Genomic DNA, 12,820 nt, shown 5'->3' with positions numbered 1-12,820 from the left:
CCTTCATCCTAATCCGGAAAACCAAATGTGTCGCAATGTAAAGCTGAAAATCAAAGACGCAGAAAATGTCAAACGAACCTCCCTCCCCGAACGAAACTTTTCAAGCAAACAAACTCTCCCCGATTCTTTCAGGCAATTTGCAGCATTAGGCACCCCGTGTCGTTATATCGTGTCGTAGAATCGATCGTTGAATACGCTATTCAGTTGTCAATCCTCGCTGTTGATGTGCGCCGTCATGTCAACTCCAATTCGAATAGGCCCGAAGGGCTGCAGATCCGCAACATGCTGCTCGACTGTAATGGCGTCCTTGGTCGCCAGAGCGAGAACATGATAGAACGCCTGGGCCGCGACGACGTGGTTTTGCTTCGTGGGCTCGATGAGATTACCAAAATCAACCCATCGACGATATTTCTTCGCATCTCCCTCCTTGATTTGGCCCGTCTTCTTGGCTTCTTCCTCTGTCCATTGCAGGAACTCTCCACTTGCGGTGTCGAGCATCGATCGCATCCATTGAGAGTCGTTCTCACCTTTCTGCTGGGCAGTGATAAGGATCTCAGCTGGGTCAAGACCTTCAGGAGCCAAGTCCTGTGACGCCGGCATGTCGAAGGGAAAGGCGTCGAAGTTGTCCGTGTGCTGCGCATCATGTAGGGGCTCGAAAGGTGGCATGCTGCTTCCGCGGATACTGGCAGACTTCTGGCGGCTAGTGTTTTCATGCCTCTGGGCGCTGTGGCTGGCAACGGAAGAGCCCCTGCCTACCGAAGGGGTTTGGGCCCAAGGCATCAAGGACGATGAATGATTGTCGCGCATGGGCTGGCCAGCCTCCATGCCCATCTCGGGCATCGAATCGTCCCCGAAGGCCATGTCGAAGCCAGTGTCATCGTCCATAAGGCGGCCTTGCTGCGGTGTCTCATTGAGCCTGGGTCGAACGTTTCGGTCCGCATCTTCATTGCCGTCCTCTCCAAATGCTTCGCCTGCTCGTCTCCGACGGCCTTTGGGGGAAGGTGTCTGAGCCTCGCGTTCCTCTTTTGTGGGCGGGCCGTAAATGATGTCACGCAGGCCATTGCCCGCGAACAGCTCAGCTAAGGGGAAGTCAACCCCATAGGTACCCACGCCTCCAATGCCCTTTCCAAAAAGAAAGAAGTAGGCGTTCTCTTTGGCTTGGTTTGCGTTGCCCCTGCGCCTCTTGGTCGCTCTTTCTGTGTTATCGAGGTAGCCTTCCTGCCAGGATTTGAGAGTTGAACGGGAGAGCTGTGTGCCGTTATCTAGCATTAGAATGCGGCGACGCTTGTTGGCAGGGGCAACTGCTTGGTCGCTCTGAACCTTCCGGGAGGCCTCAGGGACCAATGGCTCATCTCTCAAAAGCGGAAGAGGGTCGCTCCCGAGCAAGGGCACGGCATGTTGCGCGTCGACAGCAAGGACATCGCCAGCAACTTGATGATCGTCCGCGAACTGATCATGCTGAATTAGAATGTCGGCCTCATCCATGTCGATCCCTGGAAGCTCAGGTAACTCAAGCTCGTCTTCGTCCAGGATGACTGCCCCGTTTTCGTCAATTGCTAGCTCCACGCCACCAAAGTTGTCGAAGTCGTCCAGAGTTCCGAAAGGGTCTGCATTCATGTCGAGTTCCATATCGTCCCGAGATCGAGGAAGGAGCGTCTTCTGTGCAGAGCGCACGAAGGGAGAAGGCAAGCGGAAATCTGGGATATCTGGCGACTGGGAAAAGTCGAGATAGAACGGGGAATTTCCGTGGCCACTGTCGTCAAGGAAGTCGATGGGATCGGGGAACGGACTGAGTTGTGACTGCGACTTGTTTCTGGAGCCTGAAGATGGCTGACTGCCAGAAACGAAGCAGGGACTACCGTCGTCGTCAATGGTGAAGTAGGGCATAACACTCGAAGGAACGAAGCCCGGGTCGTCGCTCAAGGTAATTTGCTCGCGCCTGGCAAAATTAGCAAATGTGTCGAGAGGATTGTCGGTGGACATACCTTGCTCTTCCGGCCTTGGGATCAGTCTTGTTGTTGGCAATGAGTCTAAGAAAGGTTCTCATCGTCGTTTGAACCTTCTCTGTATCGGTGAGCATATATTTACACTGGGATGAGTAAACACGGGAGACCCCATAGAGGAGATTGCTTTGTAGACGGAGTGAGATGGGAGCTCCCGGTTGAATGATCTTCTCGCAAGCCTTCCGAATATCGACATCTTCGATAGCCCGACGGGACACCTTTTTGTGAGTGCCAGCGCCACGAGGACCAATAGTCGCAATGACCCTGTAGATAAGGGGTAAGTAGAAATATTATTTCATACGGACAGGATCTTGCTCACCAGATGGTCGCAACACCGAATTGGTGGCTGGTGAGGACTGCTCGGTGTTAGTGACAGGTGGGATCCGGTGTTCGACTGGAATGACCAACTCTCGTGGCTGTAGAACATGATGGTTTCTACACAAGAGATCAACGCCGTCGTGGCGGGAGTTGAAGCTTCGAGACAATTAGACTTGGCAGAAAGTAGGAGGTTGAGCGTGGTCTTTGTGATGTTGGTGCGGAAGTGACGGGGTGAGTGTGGAAGAAAGGAGAAGGGACGACATAGAGGGAGGATAAGCAGTCGCGTCGTGGCGCGTCGACGGATGAGGCAGGCTGAAAGGTGCCTTCCGTATTCGAGCATTGTTGCCTCGCGGTTCCCCAAGTGCTCCTGCCATGTCGAGAGTCTTCCAAGTTGCAGAAGGCACGTTGTCCAATGGGCACCTGCCTTGTCTCGTGAGCACCTACCTCACATGAAGACAGGTACGGGTACGCGCATTTTGAACTGTTCTGATGGCTCACAACTGCTACTTCTTAAGGTAGACACTTACACCACTATGTAAGGTACCTACCAAGCATCATTCTCAATGGAAGGTACCTTAGCATGATAACATGCTGGAAGCTCTACCTTACAGGCTCGGCAGAAAGTCAAGGGAGTAGCTGACTGATAGTACCCAATTCTTACTAGGACCTTGTCAGAACGATGGAGATGATTGTTGAGCTTGGATTGTTTTGGTGGCATGATTGATACATATTCTAGTCTTGGTAGTCCGTCGCTTGCCGTCATCATCCGTTTGGTTACGTTAGAAGCTACCTACCTTACAAAGATAATATCCCCAGGCATCATCTCAACGTCACAGCTAGTACATTTTGCAACACAATTTGGACTTGGCTAGCGTTTACGGCTTTGGGCATCTCGGGGAACAAATAACCCCAAACTGATTTAGACTAAGGTATTAGTAGCGTGGTATTTCTACTCAATCAAGGTTTGAGGAAGAGAAATATCAGAAATTGAGGAAAGATGTGTGCACTTGGAACTTTTGAGATGGTTTCGCCAGAGGTACTCGTACTAGAAGCCAGGCTTTCTGACCAGGGTATCTTGAATTGACAAGAGGAAGCTCCAATTAACAGAGAGTTTGAAATTGCGATAGAGGAGGACCACAATAGAAGGAAGCTTGGTTTTGGAAGTTGAAGCCTCAACTAAGAATGTTTTCATATCAAACCCAAACTTCGATACGCTTCTGGTTGTTATTAATGGACTTACAAACATAGATAACCGTCGGCAGTAAGTTAGCCCAACAGAAATAGTCAAACGTCGCTTTATGAGCAAAGTACTTTGCGGGATCGCGAATGATAGATTCTTGTGGTTGAGACTTGAGGTTACGATCAGACAACAGATGACATAAGCACCGGACGGTGTGCACAGATCTTGGGACCCCTGCAAACCCCGACAGGAAGCGCCTGGGTTCCAGTACGCCCGGAAGTCGGCAGGCTAATATTCCGCTGGGTCGTTGTTGGGTCAGGCCTGGGTGCCTTTTCGCATTAGAAAATCATCACCACGGGCCATGTGAAGTCGACCACAGTAAGGCGCTTTCTTTGTCCTCCCAGAGCCAAAGGCACAACAGCACCTCGGCGGCCACCACACACTCCTTTTCCCAGTCTTCTTTACCTCCCTGCGTCCGAGTTAGAGTGCGATTGATCGTGTTTGCCTGCCTCGAAGCACGTCGAAGCTACCCATACCACCGCTTCTGCGACAGCTACCCCGGACCCTCGACGAGGCAACATCCTCCTAATACCAACGACACGATGGCGCCCCTTATTCTTCACAATGTTCCCGATGAGGAGCTTTACGTTGGAGACGACGGCATCAAACGACCCTACGCCATGGTTTTCCCACAGTACGTCTCAAACCCAACCGCGCTCGACTGCAAGCTCAATGCCACGCGCAATGACATGCCGCTAACACAGACTTTCCTCCCCTTAGACAAGAAGGCCTTCCTGGCGCCCGCCGCCGTGGCGTAGCAGAGACTGGATCTTTTGGAAAATCAACACGCCGCTCGCGCTCGAGAACAGGAACTCCCGCCGGCCGTCGCGAAAACCCAACAGTAGCAGCCGCCGACAAGATATTTGGCGACTGGATCTCCTCCCAAGCCACAACTTCCAACTCCAACCTGGCGCCCTCATCAACATCGGGCAGCGGCGCGACGAATCCTTCCTCCGCCTCCGGTCCCAACGCCGCACCCCAGCGCAAGACCTCCGGCCTCTCGCAGCCGCCCCTCCTTGCAGCCGACGACGCGCCCGCCGCCGCCGCTGAGCCCCGCGTAACCCGTCACGTCCCGACCGAAGTCATCCTCCGCGGCTACCGCTCCGCGTCGCAACAGTACGCCGCAATCTCCCACTACGAGCAGCTCGCCGGCCTGATCTGCGAGGACTATCCCCGCGAACCGCCCCTCGAGCAACGCCGTTACAAGTCAGAGCTCCGCGATCCTGCCTTCACCCGGCGAAGAGGCCTCACGCCCGAGGAGCGCGCAAAGGTCAACCGCGCCGACGGCGGCCAACACTGGATCAAGGTTACCTTCGAGTCCGCAGACGCCGCCGATGCCGCCGTCTACGCCAGCCCCCAGCGCGTGCTGGGCTACCTCGTCTACGCGGAACCCTACCACGGCCACCAGCCTGCCCGCGACGAGCCCATCCCAGACGTCGACTCCCTCGTCCCCAGCGCCGACGATCTCGGCCGCTCACAGTCCGTCCCCGCAGGCAGCTTCGGCACACACCGGACGCCGCGCAGCAAGCACCGCACCGCATCATCCAACAAGCCCACCGGCGGCAACCCCTTTGCCCTCCCCAACGCCCGCTCCATGAGCGACCTCTCCCCGCCCACATCTCTCACCTCCTCCAACACAATCGAGACGGCCACAATCTCCAACGCGACAAACTCGTCCGCGACGGCGACCGCCGACCCCTTTTCGCAGCAACAATCGGCGCTGACCACCGCCACGACGACCACCGAAGACAGCCTCTTCTGCCGGCGCATCCCCACCGCGCGTAAGGCTAAGCTCCTCCCCGCCGAGCAGGCCCTGCTGCCGCAGCAGAGCTACACCCAGAGGCTGGTCAACATGGTGCCGTTTTTGAAGTGGTTCAGCGGCTCCATGATTGGCAACGAGGTGCCGCGCACCGACAACGGCGACTTTGACTGGAACCGCGCGAGCTTGTACTGGAAGGTCATTTGCTGGCTCGACTCTACGTTTGGGCTCTTTGGCGGCGAGATTATGAGCGCCGACAAGGACGACTAAAGGAGTTGATTCAAACCATGGATTGGGAGACGAGCGAGAATTTTCAATAAAGGGGGGCTTGTGAGTGTTTAACTTGACGGGCGAGATGGACGGCGTTCGGTTTGGAAAGGGGCTGGTAAACGGGCGGGGGTTTAGAAAAAGTTTCATGTTCTATACGAATACCACGCGCAAAACTACTTTGTTTATAGTTCATAGATTTGGGCGAGCAGAAGCAGGTTCGGTCAGAGACCAAGCACCGAAACAGAGACTTGAGAGGCTCAGTCAGAGGATCACTATATGCCCAGATCAAATCTCGTCATGTTTAGAAGTGTGTGAAAGAAGACTTTGCCAACCAGAATATGTATAACAGACTATGTATCTATGCAAAGCACCAAAGGGGATAGCCAGGGGAGTGAATCCCTTAGGTCAGGTGTATGTAGAAAATGAACAACGCCGCCTCTAAATGGGTATAACAAGAATGAATCATGAGTCTTTTTCGCCGCCGTCAAACCCCCCGAGCAGAGCAACCACCGAAAACTCGAACGGAAAAAACAAACGTCTATGCGTCGTCTTCATTCACACTCCACCGCCGTCCAGGCCGCCCCCTCTCCTCCGACCCGCTCGCGATCGCCGCCCCGTCTTGCGCGGTGGTATCTTCCACGACGGCAGTGTCTCCAAGCAACGCCGCAGACTCTCCTTCTTGTTCTTTTTCTTCTTCTCCGCTTTCAGTATGACTTTTGGAGTCAACCGGCTCGTCGCCCCAATTCGGCCTCTCCCCGAGAGTCTCGTCCTCATCTTCCTCCTTGAGCACATCATCCCGCCTCTGTTCCACCTCATTCTCAGGGGTCTTATCCTCCTGTCCCCTCGACTCCTCACTCAGACCGACCCCCAGACTGTCAAACGTAACGTCGGTAGCGTGCCGCCGGATAGGTTGGGGTGAAAACGGTCTCACGCCCCTGGGTCGGTTGAAATTCGTCTCGGAAAAGATGCTATCCGTATCGTTGTCGTCGCCGCCGAAGCCGGGCGACGGCCCTCCCGCAGCGGCAGCGAGACTCTGGTACCGCTCCGGGTCGCTGAGCAAACTATCGCCCCGCGCGTGGCCCCCTCGCCTCGTCATATCCGACGCCGCGTCCGCGAGGATACTCTTGGGAGGGAGAATGCTAAACAGCTTGGCCGTCTCAGCCGACCCGCCGCCACCGCCTACACCACCGCCAATAACGCTGCCCAGCCCAGAGTGGTCCCCGACCTCGTCGCTGGCAAACAGATCCGCGCCCTTTTCCAACAACTCGTCCAGCCCGCCGCCGCTCCACCCTTTGCGCGCAAGCGACTCAAAGATATCGACCTCGGCGCGCACAAGACTACACGACGACTCGAGGATCCGCCCGCTGGTATCCTGGCTCTCCCGCAGCAGCGTCCGCGCGTGCTCCCCGTGCAGGGAAGTCAACCCGTCAAGCCTCGTCGTCAGGTCCACCAGGTGTGCCCTGAACTTGCCCACGTCTCTCCTGCGCTGCTTATGCAGCTTCAGCCCTTCCTTTTCCAGCTTCCTGATCTCGGCGTTGCGGGCCTTGACCTCGCGCACGTAGACCTCCTCCTCGTCGTCGACGCGCTGTCGCCATTGGTCTAGCTCGTGAAGTAAAGGGACCTCGAAGTCGCGGTAGACGGTCTCGGAGAGAATTTGCTGGTGGTTCGCGACCAGATGGTGGACGCCCGAGGCGGAGAGAAGCAGGTCGGCGGTGCAGGATCCCTTTGGTCCGCCGGCCGTGAAACTCGCCGACAACAGGCCTCCGCCGCCACCACCGCCTCCGCCTCCCGAGAGGCCGTTTATGCCGCCCGATAGAGACTCTGCGCGGGCTTCTTTGAGCCTTGCGCAGGATTCGAGTGCGGAGCCGAAGGCGGAGGCTGCGGTGGAGAGGGATGCGAGGGCGATGCGGTAGGCCTTTGCGGACTGGATGAGGTCGGTGTAGGCGGTCTGGGAAGACTCTAAGTCGGACTTTGTGAGGACGGCGTGTACGGGTTGCGGTGGTGGCGGGAGGGGCAGATGGTAGGAGGAGAGCGGATTCGCGGTCGAGGCGAGGGAGTAGACTGGCGACGCGGGGACCGGCGGGAGTTGTGAGGGAGTTGGGGTTATGGGGCGGGAGTCGCCTGGTGCGCCTTGCGATGCCATCGTCGGGCTTGGAGCTTCTGGAAGTTTTGCGGTGACTTTCCTCCCTTTCGCCGTTTGGGTGCCGTTTCGTTACGTTTCTTCTTGGTTTCTGTTGGCGATAGCAACAGCTGCGGGGAGTATGGTATCTTTGGGAGGGGAGGAAGATCTCGGGGCTTCGGGGTTGCTATGTGCCGGGATGTGTGCGACAGGACGTGGAGTTGTGGGCTTTGTTTTGTTTATCGTGGTCTTCACAACGCCAGTGCCGACAGTGACATGCTCAAGGGGCCCGGTGAAGATCAAGAATTAGAAACCTAACAGCTTGCTATGAGAAGCGCTCCCACCGGGACGATGAAGATAATGAAGAAAAAAAGAGGGAAGAAATGGGAAAGTTGTGGTTGGAGATCTTTTTTTTGGAGAAACGCAAGACGAACGCCGCCGCTGCTGCCCGGGTTGCTGCTGGATGCAGATGCAAGCTGCAGCTTCCCAGGACGGACAGCACAAGGTCACCACCCGTTGGGACTTGGGAGGGTTCCGGCTGGCTCAGGATTGGGGCATCTGGCGCATCTGGCGCATTCTGGGCTGGCGTCTTTTGGATGTCCATGGGGGCCCATGGCGCTGGGAGACCTTGTGATTCGGGGGGCGGTGGGGTGGGGGGAAAGGGGACCCGCAGGTGACCCTGGAAGATGCCCTGCTTTGCGGCAGGCGGGAGGGAAGACTAAAGAACAGTTGCTGCAGCACCACACACCGCAGTGAAGAATGAAGGTGAGATAAGACGACGGCCCTTGGACGAGACAACGCTAGCGCAACCAAACGGCGGATTGACGAGCTTGCCACAAGTTGGTTAGCTTAGTCCAACATGGTTAGGTAAGCTTAGTAATTATGTGCATGTCTCTGTATGTTGTGTGCTTAGGAATGTGAGGCAAGGCGATCCTCTCACTGAGTTGCTTAATGAGAGGCATTGTCCATGATTGCATTTGAGTGTGATCTCACTCTCATCTCTCATAACGGGTCCACGAGGCGATTTGAAACGAAACTACTTCTCAAATAGGCTATCGAAGATGAGGCAACTTATTCTACATCATCGATTTCGTTCACTCTCACTTTACAGGACCATGTATACATACATTTTCATCGAGCGATTGGCTTAGTGAACGTAGGCTTTTGGTAATGGAAATGATGTATCATGTTGTTTATCTTGAGCAAGACTGGTTCTATCGAACATCCTCTGTCGAAAAAGACCATCTTCCCTAGCTACTAGGCTCTCTCTATCCTTCCGTTGCCTCGTGCTCTTTCTACATACATAAACACATCTTCCAGCTACTCCTAAAAAGATCTCTGCCAACAGCACCCTACTTCTGAGTAGGCGGGAGTCTCTCCAACAAGAAAGCTTCAACGTCGTCCAACTCCTCAGGGCAAGCGGCGTGGCCCATACCCCTGTGATTGATGTCAGCATTCCGCCCTAATTGTGACCTGGCCCTATGAAGAAGGAAGTGAGAGGGCGACAGAGAATACTCACGGGTAAAGCGTCCTCGACACCTTATACCCAAGCCCCTTCAACGCATCCATACTCAGCGCCCCTAACTCGGGCCTAACAAGCGGATCCGCGTCGCCGTGGCCCAACCACACAGGCGTCTCCTGGTTCGCCTTCTCCTCGGGGACCAGCCCGGCAAACTTGTTGCTCAGCAGCAGCCAGCACGACAGGCCCACGATACCGCCGATGCGGTGCTTGCCCGTCAGGCCCGAGAAAATAGCCATGGCGCCGCCCTGGCTGAAGCCGCCGAGGACGACGCGCTCGGCGGGGATGCCGGCGTCCACCTCGGCCTGAACGAGCTGCTGGAAGTACTCTGACGAGGCGAGGATCCCCCGTTCGTCTTCGGATTCGCGGAGGGCCTCGACTGTGCCGTCGAGGACTTTCTGTGGGTGGGGGATGGTGGTTAGCTTGGGCGATGATGGGGATGATGATGATGATGCTTCTGCCTGTTTTTGGCGGTGGCGGTCGAAGATTGTAGCGCGACTTACAATGTCGAACCAACCCGGCATGCGCATGCCCCAGTTCTGTGCATGATGTTAGTAATCGGCAACGACTTCCACATTTTTCATAAAGAACCATTTGAAGAAACCGAAAAAGGGTGTCAACTAACACAGGTAATGGGGATCTGAGGCGCATGAGGCAGCACAAACTTGACCTCGTCTAGCCTCTGCCTCCGCCGCCAATTCTCAACGGCGCTCGCCCAGCCGTGGCCCGTATCGCCGAGGCCATGAGCGAAGATGACGGTGGCCGTGTGCTTCCCCGCGGCCGGGAACACGAGCGGGGCCGTCCGGGCGACGGAGGACGACATAGCTTCGTAGGTGGTAGGGGGTGAGAGCAAGTTGGGACCTTGCGCTTCTGCGATGCCTGCGAGAGACGGGTGATGAGGTGGCAGGGGGTGGAGCTCTTCTGCCTCAGAAAGCGGATCCTGCTGCTCGAGGTGCTTTAGTTGTTGTTGTTGTTGTTGTTCCTGTTGCGGTGTGGCGGCGGTGAAGGGCGCGAGGAGGGCGAGGAGGATGGTTGTTGCGGTTACTCGCGAGATGAGCATTTGCGGATTGTGTCAAGCAAGGGCAGTACAGGACAGACAGAGCTGAGAGACGACGCGGCGAAAGCTCGGGCGGCGGGCCGATTAAGATGTGGGTTTTTCTTACCCTTTCTCCGATGGCGTATGCGGGGCGCTGATCCGGGCTCGGTACCGTTTTCCAATGCAGCTTGCACTGTCCCATTCGTGGTAAAGGATGCTTACTCGTAAGATATGCGAAGGAAACACAGAGTTCACCGCCGGTGTGGCTACATCTCCTGGTGCACTTGCTGTGAATCGAGCTCGAACTCGTAGCCTGTCGTGGCGTACTACTTAGGCCTGCGGGTGTATTGATTCTTGAGCTTGAACTTAGGTAAGGTAGATACTCCACCAACCAGCCCAGTTTGACCTGAACCTGCGGCCTTGATGAACACCTCCTGGCTGGTGAGACGAATGGATTGATAGGCTACGAGAAGATTTCTGTCATTGTGTATTCTTTGCGCCATTGGAACGCATTCTTCACTTGTAGTGATGTGGTGCAAAGTCATAGAATGATAGCAGTCAGCACCCATCACCTCACTGACGAGCAGGGGGAAGCTCGAAGCTCACCCTAGAGCTTAGACTGCTCTACACCTCGAGCTTCGCACTCCATCAGGCCATGAGATCAGTAGATGGCCCAAACATACCTCTTTTAAACCCCCTAATCCGTAATCCCGGTAATCCTCCGGCCACGATCTCACGACCACCTCGGCGCATTTTGGTACGCAAGTGGGTGACACAATCATTTGCTGCTCAATACCCTAGCTCTATTCCTGGCATCCCTAGGGCACTGTTCAAATTATTCCTATTTCCCCTAGTGACCCCCTTGCTACTGCAGTCCAGGTAGCTCTTACTGTCTTGTTGCTCTTATTGATTTCTCGCTCTTACTATTTCTGTTATTTTCGTTGTTCTTATTCTTACCTCCTATCTTTTACGTATTCTTTGAAGCATGTGCTTTGTATAGGTATGGAAGAGGATGATTATTAATGGCCCTGCGTTGACGCATCCTACCTCAGTTCATCGCCCACCTCGAACGGCCCTCCCACTCCGCCCGCCCGCTAAGACAACAGTGGACCCGGCCGCGCGCGACGAAAACAAAATCACCCGCCATCCGGCCCCTCCTCAACCCCCGCGCCGCATCCCTCATCCGGCCCGTCGGGTACCGCCCAACGACCTCCGGGGGTTCATATATACTTGACTCCCGTCCTACTCCAGGCCGCTCACTCAAACAACCGAACACATCCTGCGCGAAGCCAGCTACCCAACCAACGACTGCGCTTCAAGATGCCTCGTCTGAATCCTCTATTCCTCCTATCCCTCACAGTCGCTCTAACGGCCTACATTCTCTCACCGACTCTCCGCGCCTTCCTCACATCAGTGACGACAACTCTCATACCCTCAACTTCCTCTAAGGTTACAGACTCACCAAAGATGAAGAAACCGCGGATGCCAGTCTACTTCTTCTCCCACGGCGGCGTAAGCAAACCCTCCCCGTCTCACTCTCATCTCATCACCTCACCTCACTTCACTCTCACTCTCACCATATGCCTCACCCTCACCATACAACCTCACCACCAAACTAACACCACAAAGCCAGACGTAATGTACAACAAAGCCCACCCAGTCTACCCAACCCTCCAACACATCGGCGCCGAAATAACCTCCCTCGCCCCCACCGCAATCCTAGTCTTCTCAGCCCACTGGCAATCCCCCTCCCCCACCACCATCTCAATCAACGCCGCACCCGGCCCCGCCCCGCTAATCTACGACTTCTCCGGCTTCCCCCTCCACTACTACTCAGCAACCTACCCGAACACCGGCTCCCCGCAGCTCGCATCCCGCGTCTGCTCCCTCCTCTCCGCCTCCCACGGCAGCAACATCTCCTGCGTGCCCACGACAGACCGCGGCCTAGACCACGGCGTGTGGGCAGGCTTCCACGTAGCCTTCAACCCTTCCACAAACCCCCTCAAGGTCCCGCTAGTCCAAGCATCGCTCTTCCGCTCAGAGGACCCGGATGCTCACTACCGCCTCGGCGCCGCCCTCTCCGCCCTACGCGACGAAGGCGTCGTTATCATTGGCGCGGGCATGTCCGTTCACAATCTCTACCACATGAGCAACGATCCGCGGCCGATGCCGTACGCCGTCAGCTTCGACGACGCTCTCAAAGAGGCTGTCGAGGTCTCCAACGTCGCCGAGAGGCAGGACAAGATGGCTCAGGTCTGCAGGCGGCCCGATGCCAAGCAGGCTCATCCGTACATGGATCATCTCATGCCCATTCACGTGGCCGCCGGGGCTGCGGGGGACGACCGCGGGAAGCAGCTGTGGACCATGAAGGAAGGCAGCTTCGCGTGGGCTCAGTATCGTTTTGGGGATGTTCCGAAGTCCGTGACATGATGCCATCACAAGAGCCTTGCGTTCGCAACAAAACCATGTATTAACATTGAACTTTGTAACAACACATCTATGATACCCGCGAGTCATCGTTAATTATAAAAGTGTCTGACAATAGACTTGCATTAA

General features: G+C 55.8%; 5 protein-coding genes across 5 annotated transcripts; 2 read left to right on the top strand and 3 right to left on the bottom strand.

Annotated features, from left to right (window-relative positions):
• Nucleotides 1-207: 207 nt before the first annotated feature.
• CTAM01_15628 (uncharacterized protein) lies at nt 208-2,430 on the bottom strand (the record flags this gene model as incomplete). Its single annotated transcript, XM_060531624.1, has 4 exons — nt 208-1,939; nt 1,986-2,267; nt 2,323-2,359; nt 2,412-2,430. The coding sequence occupies 4 exons, from the start codon at nt 2,428-2,430 to the stop codon at nt 208-210; spliced, it is 2,070 nt and encodes a 689-aa protein (XP_060373804.1).
• A 1,673-nt stretch (nt 2,431-4,103) lies between these two features.
• CTAM01_15627 (uncharacterized protein) lies at nt 4,104-5,590 on the top strand (the record flags this gene model as incomplete). The annotated part of the gene is made up of 2 exons (XM_060531623.1): nt 4,104-4,195; nt 4,282-5,590. 2 exons carry the CDS (start codon nt 4,104-4,106, stop codon nt 5,588-5,590), a joined length of 1,401 nt encoding a protein of 466 aa, XP_060373803.1.
• A 538-nt stretch (nt 5,591-6,128) lies between these two features.
• Nucleotides 6,129-7,733, bottom strand: CTAM01_15626 (uncharacterized protein; the record flags this gene model as incomplete). Its single annotated transcript, XM_060531622.1, has 1 exon — nt 6,129-7,733. The coding sequence occupies one exon, from the start codon at nt 7,731-7,733 to the stop codon at nt 6,129-6,131; it is 1,605 nt and encodes a 534-aa protein (XP_060373802.1).
• Nucleotides 7,734-9,061: 1,328 nt separating this feature from the next.
• CTAM01_15625 (phospholipase/Carboxylesterase) lies at nt 9,062-10,288 on the bottom strand (the record flags this gene model as incomplete). Its single annotated transcript, XM_060531621.1, has 4 exons — nt 9,062-9,146; nt 9,229-9,626; nt 9,732-9,767; nt 9,854-10,288. The coding sequence occupies 4 exons, from the start codon at nt 10,286-10,288 to the stop codon at nt 9,062-9,064; spliced, it is 954 nt and encodes a 317-aa protein (XP_060373801.1).
• Nucleotides 10,289-11,584: 1,296 nt separating this feature from the next.
• CTAM01_15624 (uncharacterized protein) lies at nt 11,585-12,694 on the top strand (the record flags this gene model as incomplete). The annotated part of the gene is made up of 1 exon (XM_060531620.1): nt 11,585-12,694. One exon carries the CDS (start codon nt 11,585-11,587, stop codon nt 12,692-12,694), a length of 1,110 nt encoding a protein of 369 aa, XP_060373800.1.
• Nucleotides 12,695-12,820: the final 126 nt, after the last annotated feature.

This window comes from Colletotrichum tamarilloi, assembly GCF_030869305.1.
Source record: "Colletotrichum tamarilloi strain Tom-12 chromosome Unknown Scaffold_170.1, whole genome shotgun sequence".
Lineage (NCBI taxonomy): Eukaryota > Fungi > Ascomycota > Sordariomycetes > Glomerellales > Glomerellaceae > Colletotrichum > Colletotrichum tamarilloi.
This window is presented reverse-complemented; position numbering and strand designations above follow the sequence as displayed.